This window comes from Periophthalmus magnuspinnatus, chromosome 1 (genome assembly GCF_009829125.3).
Source record: "Periophthalmus magnuspinnatus isolate fPerMag1 chromosome 1, fPerMag1.2.pri, whole genome shotgun sequence".
Taxonomy (NCBI): Eukaryota; Metazoa; Chordata; class Actinopteri; order Gobiiformes; family Gobiidae; genus Periophthalmus; species Periophthalmus magnuspinnatus.
In genome coordinates, this window is record NC_047126.1 from 10,339,651 (window position 1) to 10,366,624 (window position 26,974).

General features: G+C 38.4%; 1 protein-coding gene across 11 annotated transcripts in view; it reads right to left on the reverse strand.

Moving 5' to 3' along the window:
• Window positions 1-528: 528 nt before the first annotated feature.
• The window catches only part of add3a (adducin 3 (gamma) a), an 83,044-nt gene continuing 56,598 nt past the window's right edge, over window positions 529-26,974 (reverse strand). For 4 of the 11 annotated variants that reach the window (XM_055222200.1, XM_055222199.1, XM_055222198.1 and 1 more), the window contains 14 exons: window positions 19,488-19,626; window positions 18,086-18,237; window positions 17,599-17,679; window positions 14,488-14,637; window positions 14,137-14,280; window positions 13,855-13,953; window positions 13,207-13,383; window positions 12,548-12,802; window positions 12,198-12,302; window positions 11,723-11,809; window positions 11,360-11,383; window positions 10,444-10,567; window positions 6,369-6,461; window positions 529-3,606 (listed from right to left, as the gene is read on the reverse strand). In XM_055222200.1, the coding sequence (XP_055078175.1) occupies window positions 3,359-3,606; window positions 6,369-6,461; window positions 10,444-10,567; window positions 11,360-11,383; window positions 11,723-11,809; window positions 12,198-12,302; window positions 12,548-12,802; window positions 13,207-13,383; window positions 13,855-13,953; window positions 14,137-14,280; window positions 14,488-14,637; window positions 17,599-17,679; window positions 18,086-18,237; window positions 19,488-19,626 (1,878 nt within the window). In that variant the 3' untranslated portion in view covers window positions 529-3,358. The remainder of the gene's footprint in view (window positions 3,607-6,368; window positions 6,462-10,443; window positions 10,568-11,359; window positions 11,384-11,722; window positions 11,810-12,197; window positions 12,303-12,547; window positions 12,803-13,206; window positions 13,384-13,854; window positions 13,954-14,136; window positions 14,281-14,487; window positions 14,638-17,598; window positions 17,680-18,085; window positions 18,238-19,487; window positions 19,627-26,974) is intronic. The other 7 variants (XM_055222201.1, XM_055222205.1, XM_033984516.2 and 4 more) reach the window with 3 other exon arrangements.

The following is a 26,974-nucleotide window of genomic DNA, read 5'->3' on the forward strand; positions in this document are numbered from 1 at the left end:
CATACTGGGGTTTTTATTTCTCCAAAATACTTTGAAAAGACTTTGGCCTGGTTGCACTTCCTGCTTCTCTTCATGGATATATAAGTAATAATGTCTCCATGGAGACAGCAGGTAGTGGACTCTCCTCCAAAAAGTGACATAGTGCACCACACATAGGAAACATATATATATAAATATATGTCATATATTTACAAATGGTTCAATAGATAAATAGTTTTTCTAAATGTGCTTGTGATTTACATAAAGAAAACTGGCTACTTAAATGCTCTATAATAATGTGCTGCAGCATAAGGACAATTTATCATTTTAGTAAGTAGTAACACGCTAACACGCACCTTAATAACAAAAGGCACCAAATATAAAAAATATATATTTCAGCTGTGCATTTCAAAGTAAAATGCTTCAGCTTTAGTCATTGGAATATTCTGTAAACTGATAATGGATCAAACAAAAATAATATGGGTTATGTTGAACGAAAAAGGTGTTGAAATGGACAGTGGCAATAAGGAAAATGAAAAACATAAATAGTTTAAAATACTGATTTATTTATGAATTTACACTGATTAGCAATACAACTAAAGCAACTCCATTAGATTAACCATTTATATAGGATTTTCACAGGTCACAATGAAGCTTGGCTCAATCTGGCATGCCAAAGCAAAAACACAGAAGGAGGCATTAGTAAAAGCATGGTGCAAACGGCAGGAAACTGAACAGAAAATGTAAATGGAGTATGCACATTCAATTCATCTTGGAGCATTTTCAGCTCAAATCAAATATTTAATAAAACAGCCTGCTTTCTGCGAGCTAAGAAAAATGAAACAAATGGATGACGATGACAGAAACGTTGAAAGAAAACAGAATAAACATGGTGTGCTGCTAGTGTCAGTCCATTCGTACACTTAAACTCATTTACCCTTGTTTTAGTACACGGACCAACTGCCCCTCCCTTGCTTCCTCCAAATCCAATAGTTCACATTGCTTTCTGGGATATTGGTACATCTGGTTACGCTGCAGGGGTTGCTAAGGGGGAGATGTGGCAACCCATCACACTTTGGTTTACAGAGTTCAACTGTGGGTCATTGGACTGTTACAGAATGATCGTGTATTAACTGCCCAGAGGGGGGCTGAGAGCAGACCTACTGATCACTGCACTGTAGCTTACATACACAGAATATTGTGGACATGTGCCTGATGTGGGTAGTTTTAGTTTTGTCATCACTACCTCACTAAGTAAGTCGCCCTATACACAATTAGTAACAATTGCACTGACTTTCCTGACACCTTTCAGAACCAGCTCTTCTTCAGCAATTTAAGTTACAGCAAACCACAAAATCTCTATTTCAGTTGGCGCAATTGGCTCTGTGCACAACAGCAACTACTTCCTGTCCAGTTTTATCTCTGAGGTTTTTGCGGAGTCACGCAAAAATGACTAAATATTTAAAGATGAGGCAGTGGACAGGGAGCTGTGGGTGGATGTGACTGACATGTTAAAAACTACACATATAAAATGAATACTTCACCCGTTAAGAAAGAGATATTTGTGTCTCAGTGCTAATACTAATGCTAATTTTGAGGCATAATAAATCGGCCTATTAAAATAACCACAAACTCAAGTATTCTAACATACAAAATAATTAGGAAGTCTTCACTCAGAATAAGCGACCTATTAAAATTCAAATTAATTCATGTTTTCCGATTTTAATAAAAGCGCCTGTTAGCTTTGAGACACAGTGAGCTAGCTAGCATCCTGCTGTGCACAGAGCCCATTAACAAATCACCAATATCCTGTGTTTTGATTGATCTTGTTGTACCTTTAATTTAGACCTCTACAAACTCATGTGTTTCTTATATTAGTTTAGCAGTCCATATTTCTTTTCTCATGTTAATACATACACTGCAATTTGATTTGTTCTAATATGTATTTCAGCAATAATAGTGACCACTGCAGGCAAAGTCCACTCCACATGAGCCACAGTTTTGCAAATACTTCTACCCAGTTCAATAGTCCTACTTACAAACACACGTATAGCCTGATCTACCATTAACCTCACCCATTAGTGGTCATTATCTTACGCCTAATCAGTATCTGTTATCAAAAATACAAGGCAATTTAAAATATAACATCATTTGTATATGTGTTGGAAGCCTGAGATGTGTCTATGCAGTCACTGGGGTAGTATTTGATGGCCAAAGCAGGAAGAAACTTAACCTTTGTCACATGAACAAAATAAAGCAGTAAAACTACAATATGGCTTTAAAATACACTCACAACAAACTAAAGACTTCAACGTTATCGACCCATTTTAACATGTGATTCTGGACTGGATTTATTTATTGAGAAAAGGAATTATTTCTTCTATGCGACACCATGGAAACGATATATTTCTAAATCTAACTTCCTGCCCCCTGGTGAGTTGCCCACTACTGCATCTTACGTGCTTGCACAACCAATCACTTCACATCTCCTTCACTGATGAAAATACCTGTAGCTAAAATGTTACTGTCTTCTACCACAAGAAAAGTGCAGCACGATAAAAAATATAATATAGTTAAAATATCCAGTTTTTATAATTCTGTGTTATGTAGTAGCTCTGTGTACATGCTAGCAAAAATAGTTAGCCACTCCTTTCTTGGAAACAGAGATGCTTAACAAATGTAATATACAAAACATGAAGACTAATACAGAATTTTCAATCAATAGAAATTAAATTCATTTTCAAACAAAAGGCAGAGACAGCACAACGAGATTGTTTTGTTCTTTCTTCCAGTTTGTTTGGCAAGAACAAAACACTGAGATGAAGACATGAGACGAACGAGATGCTACATAAACGATAGAGATGTTTGTAAATGCTCATAAAAGCTTCAGATCTCTGACCCTGTGGCTATAGTTTTGTTAAAGCAGTTTCCAGTGTGACTATTTCAATGCAGATTTCATTTTCAACAAAATAATACAAAAATAAGGGGGATTTAGTTACAGTTTGGCAGTCATTTTCCAAAGTGTTTTCGAGATGGGGTTTCAGCCTGTAGAGAACATGTTATTCAGGATTTAAATGGCCTCAAGTGACACTTTTTGGCTTTATCCAATGAGCCCTATTGAAGTACTGCATAAGTAATCAGGTGTGTGACATCCAACACCCACCGAGTTGCACAACGTCTTCTCTGACCCCACCTGATCGTTTCCCAAAGTCTTTAGGTCAAGTCGTAACATAAAAATATTTGTATGTAATCCTTTCTTTTTTTGCACATAAAATCTTTGTTAAAAAAAGTCAAATAACATTAAAAACAAAACGATAAAAGCGGAGACAAAATGACACAGACATGAACAGAAAAGGCGACTCTTGCTCGGGATCTGCTCTCACGCCTCCATCTTTTCTTTCTTCTTGTTTTTCTTGAGGAAGGACGGGGTGCGAAACTTCTTCTTCTTCTTGGTGTTGGGAGACTTGGAGGGCGAGCTCTCCTGAGACAGCACCTCTTCGATCTTGTCTCCGGGACGCACCAGGATCTCGACGCTCTCCACGCTGGTGGTTAGTTGACTCACACGCTTCGACAGCTCCTCGTCCAGGCTGTGGTGGTCTTTGCCGTTCACGAGGCCTGTGTGGTTGTCTAAGGGAGGCAGTTAGGGACAAGTTAGGATAAGGCAGACACAAGAAATTCATGTAGACTTGTGTATTGCTAAAAGTTCACTATGTAGCTTTTTTCTGGTCAGATCCACCACCTGCTTATCTTCCTGGATAAGTCATTGGTTTACCTAGAATGTTCCACAGTATATATCTTGTATATTTCTTATACATTTATCTTACATATTTAATTGCATTTTTTTGCCTTGAACATACCTTGAAAAAAATGCATTCCTACTGTGAACAGGTTTGCCTCACTCCTCATCTGACATCAGTAGTATGCCATTAAACCTGGCTTGATTTAATCATTAAATCAAGCCAGGTTTTAATGGCATACCATGGAACATTCCAGGAAAGCCAATAACATTTTCATGGAGACAAGCAGGTGGCAGACTTTCCACCAGAAATGTTACTAAGTGCAGCATTCAATTTTAATGTTATCCTTTATTTGACACATAGAGCATAACATTATGACCACTTCCTGCTTGTTTTAATAAACTGTGAAACAACATTGACTGTGCAAATATATGTTGTTTAATCCTCATGGTTACTTTTGAGTTTACCCTAGCACAACTACACACACACTGATAAAACAATAACACAATGGTATATGAACTCTTCTTGGGTCACTTCTCCAACTAAACAACCTCTCCTAGTGTCCAACTATTGTGAATGCATTAACAACATCAATCTTTCCCCATATAATCTTGGGGCAGTTATATCTACCCCTTCATACCTACCCAAACATATTTATGGACGTTCTGTTGCCAAACTCTAATGTACTAAGAAATCCAATACTCTCGCTCCACTACAGCAAATGACACATATTTGAGTGAGTGCTAAGAGACCCACTGCCCCTGTGTTCTGCATCCTTCATAATATCCTGCCATAAACCTCAGACCCGCTAGCCCGGAGAGCATGTCCTCCTTTCACCTCCAAAATGGGCCTTTTAAACCACTGCTGCTCCTCATTCACTTAATGAGTGTTCACGTAACTCACAACCCTTTCCCTGTTGTAACAAACAGATTAGGGGAATGCAGGGCAGTCGTATCATATTTCTACTCCTTACCACAAAAACACCGATATCTCCATGGCTTCATTTTACTTCAACACAAAACATGGCCACGTTAGCTAGACACTAGTATAACGTCTGACCTGTTTTTTTTCAGCATAACAACTGGGTGACCTCACTGCGATGGCGTCAGGAAAAATATGGGTCCCCAGCGCCAGTATGTTGCCATCGGTTAATTGTTACTTATTGTGCGTGGTTTGAGCTGCAGGAGAGTGCACAGGAAGTCAATGCCTCTGTGTCACACTACTATTGTCTTGCCTTGCATGGAGGCCAACCCACTTTAAATGATAGGGATTTTTACCATATAAGTGGGTCTGTGGGATTTCAACTTGTTTTACGCAAATGCCCACAAAGCTGGGAACGACATGAGAGCACATCACACCTGTGGCTCTTATTTCATATCTGTGCAAATCTAAATGTTATTGTGTTTAAATGTGTGCACTCTATGGGTCCTCTTTATTTGAGGGAGTTACTGCAGCTCTATACTCTACCCAGAGCCCTGAGGTCAGCTGACCAGCTCCTGCTGCTGAGCCCAAAGCCAGGCTCAAGACCAGAGGTGACAGCCTTTTCTGTGGCAGCGCCCAGACTATAGAACAGTCACAATAACTGCCTGTCAGTTCCTCTCAGTCTTTAACGTAGTTTAACAACCTACCACTTCTCCCTGGCATTGGGGCGACAGTGGCTCAGTGGTTAGTGTTGGTCCCCCAACACGAAGGCTCAGACCAAGTTCTGTTGTTGTGTCCTTAGGCAAGATACTTCACCCACATTGCCTAGTATGAAAGTGGTGTGTGCGCGAATGATAGGTGGTGGTCGGAGGGGCCGATGGCACAGATTGGCAGCCTCGCTTCCATCAGTCTGCCCCAGGGCAGCTGTGGCTACAATAGTAGTTTACCATCACCAAGTGTGGAAATGAATGAATAATGACTATAGTGTAGCGCTTTGAGAGGCTTTGAAAAGCGCATTACAAGTTTAAGCCATTATTATTATTATTATTAATAATACTTGCTAGACCTAGACCTGGTATCTTGGTATTTTATTGTTATTTTCCTAAGTGTTATGTTCTCTCTTGCTATATCTATCCATCTATCTGTCTATATAATTTTTTTAATTTTGACTGTAGACAGACGGCATATGACCCATATTTGTCATTTGCTGTCTGCCTGAACTATGAACTATGTAGTTATCTTTTATGTGATGTACTCTGATCAGCTGAAGTTGTTTTAAATTGAAATCTCAGGCTGAAAACAACCAACACTATAGACAACAGGGTGAAGTGAACATAAATGACTTCTTTTTCAAACCTCATAAGTAGTAGGAAGTTCTAATGTTATTCTCAAACTTTGAATTGCAAGTGAATTGAGTGAGCTCGACCTGGGCCAAACGTTTATGACTATAGACAGTTTGCAGATCTCTCAAAACTGCACTTCTGAATTGTTTTTACCAGGTCTGTAGTACGGTTGGTCCAAAGAAGGAACAGTAGTAAACCAAAAACAGTTTAAACCTATAGGGCCAGGGAAAAAGGCCAAGTTCTAAATATACATGAATAAAATATGAGAAAGTGGTCACAATGTTATGTTAGGTCAGATTTTTGATTTATACTCATGCAAACACATATTAATTATGTAGTAATGTTAAGACATAAAGCATTCATGGAGATATGTTGTCGTGAGTGATACCTTCTTTGGCCGGAGTGCTTTGTGCAGACTGGGTTACAGACAGAGACTGAGACAGAGTAGAGCCATCGTCAGAGGTTAGCTCGTGCTCGCCATCTGCAGGGAGGGAGGGAGGGGTTGCGGAGAGGAGGGGAGTGGTGAAGGGATTGTACAGCAGCAGGGGTAAGTGGATGAGAGGGCCAGGGTAAAGGGGGCGGTTGGAGAGATTCGGGATGAAGGGTTGAAGGGGTGAGGGAGTGGGTAGAGATTAGCAGTAACACAGACATGTTAGGATCAGGCCATGCACAGCTGCGACCACACACCCTAACTCACAAAATCCTCCACTGCTGCAAATGAGAGGGTCAAACAGTCACGATCATTCTGTTATGTAGCAGACAGATCCAACAGGGCAAGTGGGTATAACAGCCCTCTGCCAGTTTTGGTTTTAGTTTGCCTCTACAGTGTGGGAAACTCTTCTTTTGAGTGTTTCTTTTAGCATGTTTTAGCCACATGCCTATGTATCTATCATCAGAGTTTAGAGCTATTACAGTAAACACAATGGCACATGTGTCTTTCATTTTGAATGGCATTTGATATTTCTACATTTGGAGTGATCACAGTAGTCCAATATTTACTAGTATAATTATAACTTGCCTTATAATCTCAGAATCCATTTCCAATAAACTGCTCATACTGTTTTAAGGTCCGATATTACACAAAATGACTCTTGCAAGCTTTAAGCCATGTTATAGTGCGATTACCTCATCAGAAAACATACCTGGAGTTGTTTTTTCTTTTATTCACACGTGTTTGAGTAATCCTTTATCATTAGTCTGACGTCACAAGGTGTAAAAGTGTTTTCTGATTGAGAGAAGAACTAAGAAGGTTTGTGTGTTAAACATGTGTGAATAAAACAAAACACAACTCCAGGTATGTTTTTGATGAGGAAACAACATAACATAGATCAGTAGATAAGAGTAATATGGGCCTCGATGTCATTTTGCAGCAGTTACAAACACTTGTTATTGTATACTTTAAAAATAAAGTCTGCATTACTGGCGTCATTAGACTGGAATGCTGATTAGAGGAGCAGTGACTTTCCCATATCACTTTATTAACACCCTCATTAGCACATTCACTTGGCTGAGGTGCCATCGACAGTTCATTCATGCAACACTGAGCGGTCTGAGTGAGGCTATGTTCTGCAAAAGGCCTTCGTTCAGTTTAAGGCCAAAGTAAAGTTATATCATATTTGAACTGTATTACAACAACTATATTTAAAGGTGCACTATGTCATGTTTCTGCGGGATGTTTCGCCATCTGCTTGTCTCCATGGAGATGTTATTGCTTGGCCTGGAATGTTTCACAGAATGGCATCACACTAATCTATAGCATGGACACGGGTGGCACCATCAGGTCAAGTTACAGTCAGGGTTGTTTTTTAGCACTAAAAATGCCTCCAGTTGAAAATAGACAAATTTAAGGTCATACTGTGGAATATTCAAGGGAAGATTAGCAATAAAAGCAATGACATCTCCAAGCAGCACCACCAGAAAAGTTACGTAGTGCACCTTTAATGAAAGTTATAGCCAAAGAAAAATTTTATTCTGCCAACTGGACAAATGTTCCTGAGACAAAAGTTACAAAAGCTCCAGAGCACCTATGAGAAGGCAGTGTCCATTAGAAATCTGACCAGAACTGAAGACGGCTTGGATGAGCAGCCAAACGTCTTCACTTTAAAACTTTTGTCCAGTTGGCAGAATTGTATTTTTCTGTTGCTCTGGATCATACCTGGACAACTGAGGGATTACACAGATGTCTTTAATGAAAGCCGTTTGTTAAAATCTTGAGTTTGGTTGATTTAGAGGATAGTAGATTTGACCCAGAATAAGGAAATAGTTTTCACAAGACACACTGTACACACCACTGATTCCTGTAAATGTGCCACAGCAGCTTTATTATATTGGCTGCTCCCATAACGTGTTCAGACACATTCCTTTATGTGAGTACCGGTAATATCCAGCTTTATAATTAATTACTATTTGTTTGTTTTGCTTTCATTTTAAAATAATAATATCAGTAAGTTAGTAACAATAATATAGTGGTGGAGGAAGTACTCAATTTTGTTCAAATAAAAGTACAGATACCGGAGCAAAAAATACTCAAGTAAAAGTATCACATGAAAAAATCTACTTGAGTAAAAGTATAAAAGTACCCCTTTAAAAATGTACTTGAAGAGTAAAAAATAAAAGTATATCCCAAAGATTTTGAGGAAATTGATAGTTTTTTTCCAGCTGTTTTTAATTGTATATTTTGTTTGCTCAAATTATCAACAACGTTAAAAATAAATCTGTCTGACTTTTCAACAGGTTTCAGACAATAATAAAAAATACATTTACTTTTCAGTCCAGTTGAAAAATGTAGTGGAGCAGAAAGTATACATAGCTGCTCTCAAGTAAAAAGTATTCACCTTAAAATGTATTCAAGATAAGTACAGTACTTTTATTTTGTTACGTTCCACCACTGCAATAAGATAAAGGTATAATTGTAGTGTTTTAATGAATGGAAGTGAAATAGTGTGTTTGCACAATATAGTGCCCCATAGGGTACTATCGGGCAGACCCATCTCCAGCTTGTATCCAGATTGGCCTCCTGAGAATCATGGGGCTGTGGGGGCAACAGTGTCATAGCAACGGGCTGCGCTCCTGTGGCGGGTGTGAAGACCTGCTGTTTGATCAGTCTGTCATCTTACTCAGTCCTCATGCACATATGCACAAGGGTGATGCACACGGGTGGTACCATGCTCATATGCACATGGCACATTGAGGCATTCAAACTTCAAAATCACATGTTCTTTCAGACGGGTGATGGAGACATCTCTGTCCAGTCTGTTCATTATTGATTTTGCCCGTGCGTCTCATAAAGGCAATAGGGCAGAGGGCTAATATGATTATAGCATTGACTTGACTGCGTGCTAGTGTGGACAGATAAAGAGCGGGGAGCCATTAGAGACATGTGCTCATGTTTAAAGACCTAAGCACTGCATGTGTATCCAAGGTGTTCAGCGTTACCCTCTGGGATGAGCTAAGACAACGGCAGGGTACACAAAGTACCAATATTATGTCATAATGGTACTACTCCAGAGTTAAAGAGATGTTCTTAGCAGGGACAAAAAGCCTTGATGTTATTTGTGGGATTTAAAGGTGCACAGTGTAAATTTTCTGGAAGAGTGTCTGCTACCTGTTTGTCTTCTTGGAGATGTTATTAATTTGCCTCAAATGTTTCACAGCATGGCATTAACATTATCCATTTATCATTCATTTCCATATGTGGTTTTATTTTCAAAAATATATCGGAAAACCTAATTCCAACTTGGCCTTGTGATGTCGCCTGCTTGACTCCATGGAAAAAGATACGTTTATTGCCATTCTAGGAAAAAGTTCAGGCAAAATAATACAATCTCCTTGGGGACCAGAAAAGTTACATAATGTCCCTTTAAAGGGATTTTACTTTGACCCACTGACCATACAGGCATTGTATAAAGTCAGTTTGGTAAGTAAATATTTTAACATGTTCTGGCAAATTTGGACTTTTCATCTTGTAATCCACCACATTATGAAGATACAAAGCTTCATAAATGTTTAATATGTTGTTCAGTTGTACAATAATGATGGTGGAGGAGACAGGTTCTGCCTCTGTGTGTGTCCGTACATGTGCTGTGGCCATATGTCTCACAGTGTGACTTGGCTTTTGTGCAGTTTGAGCCACTTTGGTTAAACAGGAATAAACCAAATATAAGAAAAACACTGGCCAGTTAAAGTTGTTTTATTGAAATGGGCTCGCAGTTAAAATATCCCTAAAATGAACTGTTGTATCTATAAAGTCATTACTGCGTTATCCCCGAGCTACAGATGCCTCATACTTAGGTTTCATCACCGCAAATAAACTACTAAAAGACCAGTTAAATATATAATAAAGATGCTGTATCGTTGTTGTTCTTGTAAAGTTGTCAGAAAAATTTAAAATAAAACACAGCAAATTCATTAAGTTTAGTGTAAGAAAATGCAAATATTTTCTTTTGTTATTATGCCTGTCTTACCGCTAAGGCCCAGTTGTCTCCTTTCCACATTCTTGCGGTACTCTTCGAGTTCTTTCTGTGACAGTTCACTGAAAGGGTTGGGAGGCAGGGGCGCCATCTGGTCCTCCTCTGTGGGTACGTACGGCTGTGGAGGAGGCGGACACAGGAACACGGGTGAGTTTGGTAACACACTAAAAGCCATAAAAGCAAATCACACTCACATGCTACAAAACACTGAATTGTAATGCAATGTGATAGATCTGGAGCAGATTTGAAATGATACACCACATCACACACAGGGGCTAGGAATCAACGACTCCCCTCCTCTCTTCTCAAGTAATTAGTCTCCAAACCATAACGTGTTCAGACTGTGGGAACCATCACAAGACTAATGCAATTTACAATAGTGAGACCACAAAATCCAGAGACAAGCTTCAAACATGCACACATGGTGAACACATGAGATTTCAGCACTTTGAATGACTGAATGATATGTGCAAGTTTTAAGGCTGTCATGCTTCAAGAAATATTGAAAATAAAAGAAATTTGTGTGACATCAGATATAAAGTTGAACAATGTAATGTATGTTTCTGGTGGAGAGTATGCCACCTGCTTGTCTCCATGAAGATGCCACCGGGCCAATTTACCGTTCAGATCTGCAGCAAAAAGTTCCTACTCAGCATAAGAAAGCAAGTTTTTCAAAGGATTTTGGATCAATTTAACAACTGTAATTATGTTATGATTTGTATATTTAATTTGTATAGTGTAATTGTATAATACAGAACATTTCAAGCAACATCTCCATGGAGACAAGTACGGTAGGTGGGTGATTCTTGGATAATACACACTTCATATTATAATGACATGCACCAACTATCTTAAAATAAATGACACACAACAATGAAAAACACCACTGCAGTTCATTGTGCATAGTTACCAGGACATGGATCTGCACCGTGTCCTTTATGACAAGACATCAACCAAAAAGCAAAGCAGTCATCACCATTTGTTTTCATTTAAATCTGATCAGCTGTCTCCCTCTAGTGGTCAAAATGTATTTAGCCTATTCAGTTCTTTGGTAGTGCACTGTTTACCCACACATCTGCTCTGTTATCATTGTTCCTGTCAGGTTGCAGGATATAACAATTATAAGATTCACCTCATCAACAACGCCTTAAAGTAACTAATCAAATTCATTAAATGTCAAGACAGGACACACAAAATTACTCACCGAGTACAGTTAGGTTCATTATATCCTCATTTATATCATGTTTTGGTCTAAGTAGAATAATGCAGTTACCTTGCGCGGGGGATCCACTGGGATTCCTGCGAGGTGCTGAGAGACGGGCCCAGATGTCTTCATGTCGTATCTGTTTTGGTCTCTTATCTAAAGAGGCAAAGACCACACTCAGGATTTTACAACATAAATACAAAGTATAAGATCACCACAAAGATTAGAAAACAACATAGGCCTTTTACAATAAACAGGCCAAATGTTCTTAGATTACATACGTTTTAGGTCAGTGTTATACTGAATGGAGTGACATTCAGTTACAATGATCCATGGATAAGTAACTTATATTTTTTAGTAAAAAAAAGCTCTCATCTTAAGGAGAAGCCCCTGAGGGCCGCAAGGGGATTGTGACATTTATCAATCTACCCTCCATGAAAATAAAGCTGAATAGCCCTGCCAGCTCACGATACCATTTTGTTCCACATACAATTATTCAACTGACCAGTTAATGAAATATTTTTTAAATACAAAAATGACTTACTTTGTTCCTCTTTTCAAGCACTTCACTGGGATCTGTGTTGAGTGGGACAAACTGATTGGGATCTTCAATTCTGATTGGTGTGCCCATCTCATCTGCCTTCATCCACTGAGAGCAAAGAACACACATTTTAGGGCACTGTATGGGGCAGTTGTACACGCAGGAACCACCAGAGGGCGCTCTGGTATAAAATATCAATATTGTCCAGTTACAGGTCAGGACTCAGTCACCACATTTAACTTCAAAGGATTTAGGTAGAAAAACATCCAAATGCACAGCATTCTGGTATAAATATTAAAATGCTTTGACTTCTGAGAGCAGTAAAATGTCCCACCCAGACGCCTTGTATTTACCGTGCATGTCCGGCTGTTGTAGCGGTCTTCATTGTTTTCCACATTAACCTTTGTGTAACTGTTGGGTGAGTTGAGCCAGCGTGTCTTCTCTCGCTGCTGCCTCTGCTGCAGGAACTTAAAGGGGAGTCTGGTGGCCATGTCCCCGTCCTCCTCGAACACAAAGGATGTGACTGTGGCTGGGATCTCCACCTCACTCTTGTGCCGTGGTTTGTCCCGTAGAATGGGCTGGCGATAGGCATACCCCGTCCTGTAACCCTGCAGCAGAAAACAGCTACACGTTATGTCACTGCAATATATCACATAATATAAAAATACTTTCCCTAAATCAGTGAAGTACACATAAGCATAGCTTTGGGCATCAAAGATTTTGTATTTAATGATCTCTTCCATTTGTCTTCAATGTTCCCACATTTTATGTCCCTAAACAAAGATCTGCTGTGTCCTGTTTCCTCAGAGCTTGGCAGTTTTCTTCTTTTCTGTTTGTGTTTTGTCTTTATGTCACTACCACCGCCAAAGCTGAGACGCCGTCCAAGCAGGACACTGTGTTCTCTCTAACTCCGTTTTTCATGAGGACAATTTAGAATTTTCAACAAATACGCTACACGCATCTCTTTTATCTGCTAACAGAACAGATCATGCCAATGTCTTATTGAGCTCACCATGTTGTCAAGCATCCTCATGAGGGACTCAAACTCCAGCTCTCCACACTTCCACTTGTAGGTGGCACCATGGTTGACATCAGCAGCTGTCCCCACATCATGAACTCGAGGTTTGTACGTTTCCTGGTCCAGCACTATTAAGTTGTCAACACTTCCAGCGCAAGAAATCGCCTTGACCTACAAGAAAAATGGTTTTAAAAACACATGAAGCTCAAATACTGCAATGCAAACACATGTATTTGATGCAGAGATTACTGCTGACATGGGTGGTGGATTTATTCATAGAATTTAAGATGAGCTTTGCATGATGGATTAATGTTTCCTTTTGCCAATCAGATTTGCCTGACCAGGGACAGAGAGGGGACCATCTCAAAATCCTGCCGTGCTTAGAGAGAACAGAGTGCCCCTCCTGCACTACACAGAGATATCTCAGTCTATTTCATTGTGTCTTCATTGAAGTAATAGAGACTGGGGCATTTTTAGTATGCTATTTACATAAAGGCCATAGCATATTGTTTTTATTGTTTTATAAAATGTAATAAATTGTACCTTGTAAACCCTCATTCTTTCCCCCTGAAACCTTTTCTCCCTACACAGTTACAATATGAATAATGTACCAGAGATAGCAGAGTGGTGTTTGATGTGTACCTGTATTTCACAGGCGTACTGAGCGTTGTACATGTGGCAAAAGGCCTCTTCCACAGTCTCTCCCAGAGTAAGGACACCATGATTTCTCAGAACCAGCACCTGCATACACACGCACACATGTGAAGTTATACTTATAATGTGAACTCGATAACAGCTGACAGAAACAGGAAGATAATCAACTCATTTCCTCTGGTTGACCTCAAGGAAGGCCTAAAATATACTGCTTCTTTTATCCAAAATAACTCTGGGTTATCGTGACATTAAAAATAGTTTAGCTTGTACCTTTGTTGTTGGCCCCAGGGCCTTCTGAAGCTCTATGCGCTCCTCATGCTCGTCAATGCTGCCCTGGTAGTTGTAGTACGCAATGTCCCCCAGGAGCAAGGCCTCCTGGGAAATTGGCAGAAGCCCACACTTCATGGACGACACCTTATAATGGAAACAAAAAAATAACATGCTGCAGCTCTTTTCAACATAACACTTTTTCATATAATCTGGCATGTCGTCACACTGAAATAGAAACATGGCCATTTGGCCTTTGCAGATTACTGTCTTTAAACATTATTGAGAATCGGTCAGTAGCTTCTGAGGCTAGTGAAGTGAAGATAAATGTGCAGGTATAAAAGATGAACTTACAGCGGCTGTGGCAGGACTGTGCACATGCACAACGCAGCGGATGTCTGGTCTCATAGAATAAATGGCAGCATGTGGGCTCAATCCGGACCGGTCAATCCTTAAATTGGTGGAACCCTGATCGATTACATTGCCAATGATGTTCACCTTGACCTGAAGAAAAGAACATGTTCAGAAAAGAGGTTTATGTAACTATATACTAAACAAGATGAGACTTACATCTGATTTGTAGCTATTATCAGATCATAGACTTTAACTTTCAGTATTATTATTATAAAAGCACATTAGGAATGATCCAATAACTGAACTGAACATCAAGCAGCACTATACTTTCATTATCTACATAACTCAGTGGTTTTAGGTTTATTAGATTCACCGTGGCAGAGAAAAGAGAAAGGATGGATGAAGATGGAATAGCTATGTAACTTAACACTGTAAAACGGCAGGTAGATGGAGGCAGAATAATAAAAGGCAAATAGAAAACTAAGAACAGATGTGGTGTTCAGACTCCATAAAGTGCATATGACAAGTTCTGACCATTCTGTAATTTTGACATAATCTGGTGGAATAATATCGGCTGTAAATATAAATTATAGTTTTACTTCGATCAAGAAGCAGTAGTTGAAAATTAAAGGAAGTGGCAAGTTCTGTTTTAAAGAGTCCCACATTGATGACACTGTGAGAATTATATACAAATGTTTAGCACAGTTTAGTCAAGTCAAGTTAAATGTATTTCTAAAGCACATTTAAAAACAACCACTGCTGCCCAAAGTGCTGGACAATATAAAGTACAATCTGATAAAACAAAACATGCAAAAACACATTTTTCTGACACTTTAATCATGATTTTAACGACAAAATAAAGGTATTTTCGTATACTTTTATTTGTCAAATTATAATCTTTGTATACATTAGAGGAGTTCTAGCCCATGGTTGCTAGGTAACAGTTATGGAACCAGGAAGTAAAATTTGAAAACTAAAAAATGGCCAAAATGAGGAACATAAAATTGTAAAATGTTTAGTAAAAGCTTAAATATATGTGTGTTTTAGTTCAATGAGTAGTTCAACCTGTCATAGGGAGTTTAATCTGAAGCAAACAGTAAAGTAGAGAGGAGGAGGAATTTACTCAAAGCTTATGTATTCAAGGCCAGCTACTTTTGCAATAACAAAAATAAAAAAGATGAACGTCACTCTGTGCAGACTGTATTTGGTTCAGTAAAAATCCCAACTTTGTAAAACCTTTTTAGAAGTTACATATTGATGTGTGGAGGGACAGCTGTATTGATATGGTCCCCAGCACACACAGCATAACTGCAGCTCCAAATAACTGTGCCCATGCATGCCTACATTGATTTAATATTGACAATGCTATGCAGCCTGTCCGGTTCAGTCCAGTACAAGTTCACCCTGGGTCTTTGGCTGTGGGCGCTATAAACCCATTACATGCTAAACGAATGGCATTGAAAAAAGAGGACATATTATGCCTTTTGCTTTTCTTAGTATAACTTATGCATTTTGTTCACTGTAAATTGTAATATTAAAACAGATTAATAATACAAACTGGTCAATTGACTTTCTGTTCACAACTGTACAAAAGACAACCCTGCCTCATAATAATGCCATTTAACCATTAAGCAAGCAGCAAATGTTCATTTAAGTGTGTTTACTGATGAAAAAAAAAATCACATTTTAGAGCCCAACATCCATGATCTGGAGTCTGAATTTTAATAAAGTATCTTCAGAGCTCTGTGTGGAGCTGGGGGGGTAGGTGAAAATAATATATCCAAGAATCAACTGAAATAGAAGTTAAGAGTAAACTAGTAGTACATGAATACTGTTCTAACCTGGTAAAACAATCATAAAAGTTGAGTTTACATAATGCCCCCTCTAAAGAAGTATATTTGTGTGTGTAACCCTGAGCAGATAAGGAAGTACCACAGTCAACTCAGATCAGTGTGACACAAACCTCAGCTGACCTGCACACAAACCCACACATTCTTGATTCATGATGTTTTTGACAATGTTCCCTTGATATCAAAAGCACAGCTACTTAAATGTGTACAACAGTGGTGGAAAAAGTACTCAGTTTTTAAGTAAAATACATATACCAGAGCAAAAATACTCTTTGTATGATTTGTGGTGAATTTTGTTCAACAAAAAACAATTTAACCAATAGTTTTTTTTCTAGCTGTTTTTATGGGTAGATTTTTGTTTGCTCAAACTTTGAACGTGCTAAAAATAAATCCCTCGGCCTTTTCAGCAGGCCTCAGACAATAACAAAAATACAGTAACAAAAATATTTTCACTTGTCAATCCAGATTAAAAATGTAGTGGAGTAGAAAGTACAGATACCTGCTTTCAAATGTAGTGAAGTAAAAGTAGAAAGTGTCCAGTAAAATCTACTTCTTTATTTATACAGGGAAACCCAACAGGTGCACTTGGGCTCTCTTTTTCATGGGTGCTCTGTTTAAAATACAATACAAACCTCAGTACAAATGTAGACAATGTAGCCATCTATACTTAAGTACAGTACTTTACTACTTTTATTTTGTTATTTTCCACCACTGGTGTACAATAAACAATAAACAGAGTAAAGTAAATGTAAAGAGCAACACTTATTAAGGGCAACACAAACTGACTGAACTGTGGGTTTAAAAAAAAAAAAAATGTTTCTAAGAGTTATTAAGAAGATGTCATATTTATTATTTTTGCAATCTTAAATTTTGTTTACATTTTTAGATTTTTCAAACTGTGGCCAAACAGTCAGAGCAGCAGTCCAGTTTCACTCTCTATTAAAGTTAGTCTGTTTGTGCCGGTGATGAGCAACAAGGCCACTCAGAATCAAACTGGTTATTAAGAAAACACTCAGTAAACATACTGGCCCTAAAACACAGGGCCAGACTCAACAAACATCACGCATGACGTGCCAAGTTTGTCATAGACTTTGCTTCCACTCTATTTTAACAAAGACGCAGTACTTCCTCCAACCTAACAGTTATTCAGCAATGAAAATAAATATTGACGCAATATATTAAGGTGTTATTTCTTACAGCATCACAGTCTACACAGTCTACCTTTAGTTTTAGACACTTTTGAACTTCTTGAGTGCCTTACCAGATTTGACGCAGAAGCTTCAGCATAGGAAATCCCTCTTGGTATGATGAGGATGTGGTCCTGCTCTTTGCTGACGCGAGCCTGAGGAAAAAGGATAAAATTGACAAAATTCCACAAGAAATTACAAATAGCCTAAAATAAATCTGTGTTTCAGAACTTCTTCTTATCAGGTAAAAAATGAGAAATATGTTTGGTCACATTTATGGGCTGAAGCATAGACTGTATAAAGAGGTGGACTAAGAGAGTGTGACGTCACCCATCGCAAACGCATACGAACGTTTTAAGAGCAAAATGACGAGCAGCAGTTACGGAGAGAAGGGAGGGCAGTTTCCCGGTATAAAGTGAACTGGAGTCGATAGAGCCGGAAGTGCGCCCATGATCACTTCCTATTTGAAACGTGGTGGCTAGAAGGTTAGCTATGTCCATTTATATATACTGTCTATGAGCTGAACTAGTACCACATACATGCAGCCGTAAAAACCCTTACTGTGATGTAGGAGTTGGCAAGATGTGCCCAGCTGAACAGGTCCACCAGTCTGTAAACACTGGCCAGTTTACAGCGCACCTGCTTCTCCCCCTTCACCATCGAAGACAAGTCCGCTCCGTACAAGTCATTGATGGGCGTCACCATTCCCAGACCTTTCCGGAAAAAAAAAACAACAAAAAAAACAAAAGGGTCAAATTAAGAGGCAGTAGTCGAGGTCCCCTGTGCCGCACCTGTGTCTCAATCTCACAACAACATTCCAGTGTGTTGATGCCGTCTTGAGCGTACTTGAACATACTCATTACGGTTGTATTTTTAACCATGGACTAGACAGGACCTCTATAGGAGTTTTGGTCATGTAATTGGGCATTAGTTGTGCATTCCTGCCCTGTGATTAAAACCAGCTCCACATATGGATTCATGGATGGGACGACAGGATCAAAACCAGGGAAAAATGTATGGCTCTTCCGGAGTCTGGGGCAGGGCTGTCCCACAGATTATAAGACCTTAAGCACAAAAGCTTCAAGTTTGGTAATGAACTATCTCATGAAATATTAATGGTCCGTGTCTGACAGTAATTAAAGAAAGAAATGCTTTTGGGGGGAATTTGGTATTAAACTATAACATATGTAGTTCATGATTTTACTTTTTATTCATTGTAAACTGAATTTATCATAGAAGTAGGTCCTTTGACTTCCTGTTTCAAAAGCACAGACTGGATTCTCTGTAGCTGGTCCTGTCTTTTCTTAGTAATATTGCATTATAGCAAGGAGCAATATTCATGTAAGTGTTTTTATTATTGAAAAAACACTGTGTGACACATTTGAACCCTTCATATCACTTTTATTGGCCTGTATGAAAGATTACAAGAGCTTTTCCGTTTTTATTTGAATCAGCTTTCTTATTCATATTTGATATATAAAGTAACTGTACTGTATTAGTAGTATTGTTACTGAAGCTATACTAGGAATAGAAGCTTTTAGATTGACTTAAATCACACTTCTCCATCCTTTTACTCTTATGTAAGCAGAACGTCCAACATCTTTAGAAGGCCTTCCTAATTAAATCCACACTCAAAATGGTTCTGTTTAGCTGTGCATATGACTGATAATCTCTTTTAATGTTCATATTAAGATGATTATTTATGTTTTGATTTGTTGTATTGTGATTTTAATGTCTTATTCTGTAAAGCGCCTTCAATTACTTTGTGTTCAAATTGTGCCATACGAATAAACTTGCCTTGCCTAATGCCAAGAAACAAGAAACACATAAAAGACTTGAGTGAAATTTCATGCTTGGATTTTGGCAGCTTCCAACATTTTTCCCACCACAAATACAGACTCATAAATGTTTTCTTATATTATCTTGGTTAAAAGGTTTGTGTATAGGGTTTTGTTGTACTCACTGAGAGGGGAAGTGTTGAACCCGGCCACTGAGCTGGTCATGAAGAAGTCTGCGATCTGTCTGAGAGCCAGCAGCCCAGACGGGACGCTGCCTTTCCTCTGCTGTTCTGTGATGAGGCTCTCCAGCTCCTCTTTGAACGCCTGCCACACACGCACACACAGACTGTTATTAAGATTGAATAAAGACATCTTAGAATAATGTGGTAAAACAATTTTCACAATAATTCAAATTAAATATCAGCATAATATTGCAAAAATACTTCATCAAACAGACAAAGCATAAAGTTCAAATTACTGGGACTTTTTAATTTTAAATCAGTTTTTGTCATTACAGTAAATGTAAAAATAAAGGAAAAATTCAACTCTGGATGTTTTTGGCTTATTCCAATACCAATATTTAAACGATATTGCAGCAGTCCTTCAAAATTGAGGATTTAATGTCTGTGGTTAAGGGTCAAGTATCACATAAGCCCCCCAAAAAACAGTATATTTAACCACAAAAGTAAGACCCTCATCTTATATGATTGTTTGGAAAATTACACTGTAAATCTTTTTATTCTGAATCAGCTGACAGAGGATCAAAGCTTGTTGTCCGATTGGTTGTTTTGGTGTGAGTCAGTTTATGGCTAATCCTTGTGTTCAGTTTAATACAGGACATGCTAAAATGATGTTATGCAACTACGGATTATCTTATGATGAAATATACAGTTTTATGCAGTTTTTCATGATAAATGTTTTCCCTCATGAATCAAACACATACAGTTATCACAAGGTTCAAGTACAGAACATTATATCATGCACAAACAAACAGCAAGATTATTCAATAGACTGACGTAGGGGCCAGTGAAGACATGGCTCAGATCATCTTTATAAGGCAGTTGGGGAGGGTCTCTTTCTCTCTACAGGCTGTCGTTAAAGCCAACAATGCAAAGGAATCCAGGAAGCAGACTATAGGAATTTACACACATTTCAGTCAGGTATTCGGTCATTTCAAAGACGTAGTGAAAGGGAAGCGTCATCCGGGATGGCCCTGTGAATTCTGTGTCAAGGTAATATACGCAGTAATCACTCTCTAAATAAACCATCTAAGGTAAGATCATAGACTGTATAAAGAAGTGGACAAAGGGAGTGTGACGTCATCCATAGCGTTCGGCTCCAGTCAAATGAAGGTCATTGAGGCGGTTATAGAGGCAAATTTGGAGCAGAGTTCAATATTTGGAGTTACGACCTCAAGTATCAGAGCAACCAAAGAGCCAATATGGAGCGAAGTTGTTGAAAGTAACGCCTCTTCCCGCCTGCACTGCTGGTTTGGTTCTGTCAATCAAACCTGTTGCTAAACCCAGCAGGAACGACCTCGGGGAAAGAAGGCAGCTGATTTGTCTCTTATTAATGTTCATATCTTGAGTTCCTGACACAATCGCAAATTAAAAAGCGGTAGAGTGGGTTAATATGAACATTTTAAGACAAAAATGATGAGCCTGACAGCAGCAGCTACGAAGAGGAGCAACAGTTTTATAATGTAAAGCGATTTGGAGCCGGAGTCGATGGAGCCGGAAGCGCAACCCATGATCACTTCCTAATCGGAACGCAGGGGCTAGCAGGTTAGCTATGTCCATTTATATATACAGTCTATGGGTAAGATAGGATGCCACTTTTCTCAGAAAGGAAAACTCTTGCCAGAAAAGCGAATCAAAGATAATATTAATACAAATCATATAAACCCTATTATTTGTATTGTAACATTTCAAACTTGATTTTAAAAGCAGAAGTTTGACTAAATACTGATTGCAATACCGCACCACAAGTAAAAACACTTGTATATAATGTAATAGTAGTTTGTGGCTTTTTAATGGTTCCAATACAGCTAAAAACCATATAAAACTATTCAATAAACTTCCTCAATATGAAAGTAATTATGAAAGATAATGTCATAAACTCGTCTAAACCCCCACACTGTACTGATATAACAGACAGATCGAAGTTTGATGTCTGACTGGTAAAAATGAGAGAGGGGAAAAATAGGCCATGACACCATTTCCTCACCCCTCCTCTTTATCATTCAATATTCATGCATTTCTTTCATCCCTAATGCCAACTTTTGTTTGTGCACACTCAGCTTCCCCGTACCCCCTCTGGTGCCCCATGGGACCCTCCATTACTGCGATGTGAATAGATTTTTGGCCCATTGGTTCTATGTCATATTGAGTGTATTGTAAGAGCTCGTTACGTCTCGTCCGGACACACTACTGTTTCTGAACTGGGGCCAGACATTCCTGTGTCTATGGAGAGGTCACCACGCAACCGTCCTCAGAGTGTGGGGCTTATGTGGCATTCAAGTGACCCTCGGAAACTACGGAAAGCAGTACTAGGAGTTGAAAAGAATATAATTGTAGGTGTACTTAAAAGTGTACTGTGACTTTTCTGGTTGGATATCTGCCATCTGCTGGTCTTCATGTTGTTGCTTTGCATGGAATGTTACCCAGTATGGCAATAAACGTATAGTACATTTTTTCAATTAGAGGTTTTTATTGTTAACAAAAATACCTTGTAAAACACTGATTCTTACAGCAAGCAGATGGTAAATGGTCACATTTTTATATAGCGCTTTTCCAACGTCAAGGCACTCAAAACTGTTTACATCAAGGAACCGCTCACCAATTTATACACACATTTATACAACAGTGTACACAGGCACTGGGGGCGAGGTGGGTTAAGTGTGTTGCCCAAGGTCGAAAGTGGGATTTGAACCGCCAACCTTCGGATCAGTGGACAAACGCTCTGCCAAGCCACTGTCGCCCCCATCATTGATTCTTACTGTGAGCAGATCCCGACCTTGGCCTTGTCGCATTACCTGCTTGTCTTACTGGAAAATATTCAGAAAAGTCACATAGCGTACCTCTAAGTATAAGGAAATACACTATTATTTGACCCACTTAACAAATATTGATTTCAACAAAATTCCATGTAGTTTATATTATGGAGTTGTTCTTGCTTTAGAGGTTGCTGCCCCTCACTTTGGGGGAGCAGTTTGCTGGCTCAGCTCAGTCCTAGCGTAAACTCTGAGCTTTTCACAGAGGTGGCGAAATGATACAATGATGTGGCTTGTTTTAACACTGACGGAGCGATTTCAAAAGATCGGTCTTGTTTAGTCCAGGACTGAGAGACTAAACTTTAGACTAAACAGAAAAGTGTATCCAAATCAAAACAGCCAGCCCCAGGAGTCTGTGGTCAAATTCACCATAATTATGAAGTATTTTATTTAGTCGCAGTTTAAGAAAGACACATCAGACATTAGTCAAAAGAAAGAGAAAGTAAATATTGTTATACGGGACTTTAAACTGAAACACAAGGCATTAGAATTGTGCTGTAAAGTACCTAAAAGTAACCGGTTGCGTTTTATAATAAACAAAACCCCCTTGGCATCTGCTCCACGTGCCCAAGCAGATTATGACAGATTATATTCCCATCATCGACACATTAATCCAGAGGTCTCCAGTGGATCATTTGCTCATTTCACAAAATCTCCACATCTGCAGCTCAAAACAACAACAGCATTTGATTAAAGTGACATTCCTGTGCCTCTTTAGTTCAGGTACATTATTGGGGTTTTACAGCAGTTACACAGGCAAAGCAAAGCTCATGTTAATCCAAAAAACAGATTACTACTTCACCAGATTTTGTGACTTTCTGAATGAGGAAATGAGATCCTTTTTCATAAATGATGTTATCGGAGTGTCCTCAAAAACCACTAAAAACTTTTTTTTTTTAAATGGAAGCAAAAGACTTGGGCAGGATTAGGATGGCAGACATAAGAGCCTTTTCAAGCTTAATGTACAAGTGAAAGCTAAAATACATTTATCTTCTGTTAATGCAAATAAAAATACTCCCAGCAGTATATTTGACTACTCTAATTAAACGCCCGGGGCTTTAATGCAATTTTGAAAAGTTTTACATATTCTTATTACTTTTCTATAACTTTTATCGTACTGCTATTCTTGTACTTTTAGCTGCCAAATAAAGGTATTATTCACTGGGTTTGCTCCAGGAAAATCAAACATTTTCACTTAAATCTTTAGAGAAGGGGTCAATAAATGAGTTTATAATGGAAGAAAATGGATACAGACATTTCTAAAACAGCCTCAGTGTCTACAAAACATCTCACATCAGCAAAATTGGAATGGGATGAAACTCATATATATCTGTAACTCTGTAAAAACACACATCTGGGTGAATTTCCATGGCAAATGACTATCACTAGAACTGCATCCTCATTAGAACACATCTCTATGTAAGGACATTTGAGTCTCTGATCCAAATTCCCACAGAAACAATATTTGACATATTTTTTTCACTCCAGCTGTGAAAAAAAAAAAAATCTCCGCTGGTTTGTAGGCACCAATTGTTCAAAGATGGCTATTTTTCATACACGGTCACAGTAGTGAGGGGGGAAGGGACTAAAAGTTGATACAAAAACACAAATACTAAATTTATTGCGTTTGCTCCAGACACATGAAAATTTATACCAAACAGATTTTCACCTTGATTGAGTAGGGGTCAAAAAATAATTTTATAATGGAAGTCAAAAGATACAACACATTTCCAAAACACAGTCAGTGTCTATAAACTCTCAATGTCACCAAAATTTGTCAAATTAGGATGAAACTCATATACGTCTAAAAACCTGTAAAAATCCATACATGTGTGGATTTTCATGGTAATAGCAGATACACACATTTACCTAGGCACAAGGGTTAAAAGTCAAATGACTAATGTTACTCAGACATAAATTAAATAGCACAGTTTTGTTGTTTACAGTGTTGTTGTTTCCTTCAGCCCGCTCTAGTTCAATATTGGTCTTATACATTTCATTGTGTACAGAGATTGTTGTTGGTTTCAGATACCAGGAAGTGTTCTGAATGTCCTCTTGTGAGTCTATGAAACGCTCTGTTGTTGTGTTGACCCTGTTTAAGCTGGAGTTACTGTTGAACATTAACAGTTGCACGTCACCCTTTGGGGGCGGCAAATGAGACCTTTTACGACTTTTAAGACAGGTCTGAACTTGAGTTTGAATCAGAGCAAAGTCTGTGGATCTGCATTACGCCATCTCTCTTTGAATCACTATTTACAATGATTTATACGACAAAGAGAACCAACACAAACCTAAACGTCACTATAAATCACTCGTCAATCCACCAGTACAACGCAGTATTTAGCCTCAGTAGAAAGAGTAAGGTAAGGTCACAAAAAATTCTGAACAAAAAAACAATAGTGCAAAAAAAAAGTGGCGTTGACATATTAACAGCTCAAAATAATGCATCTTTTTAATTACGAAAAGTACTCAAAATGGCACCTATAAACAGGAACCTGAATAGGACGTCTTAGTCGGGTTGTCATGGCGATTATGTCAAAGATATTTTCAATGCATCCCATAGTGGCTTCAGAAAGTTTTCAGCACCCCATTTAATTCCTTCCGTTTTATTATGGTGTAGCAGATATAAAATCCTAACTAAACATTAGCTTTTAAATTTGTTACTACCCAAGAAAAGTAAATTCAAGGAAGTTTTGCAAAGATAAAATAAATAAATAAAAAAGGTGGATGCTTTCAAAAGTTTCAGCTGCAACTTAACAATTCCTATTTCACAACCTATAAGGACATTCGTTCAAAGTACTATAGTCCACACGCCGCATTTTGAGAACCAAAGCTCTAGCTGCTGCATATTAAATGTCGTGGTTCTCTTGTGTGAGTGAATGGCGTGTTTTGGGTCACATCCCCTGGCTGGTTAGGATTACACTCTCACTAAACTGCAGTTCATGGGGAAAGCACACAGGCTCGAGTTGTTAGAGAGATAGTTAAGACAAATAAACAGATATATGCAGACACGTAATTATAGTTCTACTTTACAACAAACAAGCTTTTATATGCACACAGTATTGCTCTTTCAGGCCATATCTCCACGCCGTAAAAGAGTGCTCAGTTTAAATGTGCTTGGAATTCAGACATTCAACATAAAAAATAAAATATAAAAATGGTCCTACCAGAAAATCTAATTAAATGATTATGAATATACTGAATATACTGTATTGTAGTAGAAGTAGCACATCTTCACATTATGTTATTGTTCCAAGACTGGTTGGCCCACTTATGCAGAAACTGAAATAGTAGCGAGACTAATTTAGTTTTTCAAGGTTTTCTCAGCAGGCTCTTCTTGCTGTGGCCCAAAGCAAAAGTCATTTTATACTCAAAGCCAAAACACGTTTGTATGACCAACACATCATCTTAAGTGAATATTACTAACATATTAATACTACTAATTAATACTAATAAATAGGTGTAAGTCTATTTTCACAAAGCTCATAGTTGCATTATTTATTCCATGTTAAGCAGCTACTGTAGCCACAGGTGCCCTGAGGCAGACGGGGAGTAGAGAGGATGCCAATATGCAAAGAGAGGATTGACCATATGCCTCTGACCACCACCAACACTCAAGTACAAACTACATTCATCAAGGCAATGTGGATGAAGTGTTTTGCTTAAGGACACAAACAACAACAGTTTGCACTGCTGCTCCACTAGACCTGTCACAATATCTCATTTTGATGCACGATATATTGCTACAGAGAAATATCGCAATAAACAATAATATTGAAACTACTTTATAACACTGACACAAAAACAATAAAGCAGATCTATCCCAGTAAACAAATGTTTTTATATAGCAACATTAAAAAGGCCTGAACAGCAAGAAATAAACAGCAGAATGAAGCAATAACGAGCCATAAAAGTTAAATTTCAAACCCTCTGCAGCTCAAATCTTTTCATGTTACATAAAAAATAACCAAATCTCCTGACTATTGTAAAGAAAATGTATGAGAAATATTGAGCCCCAAAAAATATTGTTCTAGGTTTCATATATTGAACAACAGTGATTATCAGGCCTATGCTCCACTGCAGTCCTGAGTATTCCCAACAGTCTCCCATCCAAGTATTCAGCAGACTGACCCTGCACAGCTTCCCAGATCAGATAAGATCAGAAACAGACAAGGTGTTATGGCCATACAGCTGAAGTGCATGCAACAAGAGTTCATTCCAAAGCTTTTATTCTGAGAGCAAATAGCTGAGTGTGTTATTTGTTATTGGATGTTTCATTGTGAGGGGCCTCAGATGTACTTAACAGAGTTATACTCCACTCCTGAGGCTACTTCTCCACTGCAGGAGCTTTCACTGTTACCACTGGAAGAGAAATGTAAAAAGTCAAAGTGCAAAAGCAGCTGCTGTGATATGGAACAAGTGGGTTTTCAAAAGACCCAATGGAGAGATTTGAAGCACTAATGTGTCTAATGAGACCTCCACAGTTTTAACACTGAAAAGTGAATACACAGACAAGTGGCCATCTTTAAGGGATAGAGCAGATACTCAAAGACTGGACTGATATGCCCTTTATTATAATCGATATACAAATGCAATAAGACATGTGGATATTATGGAACT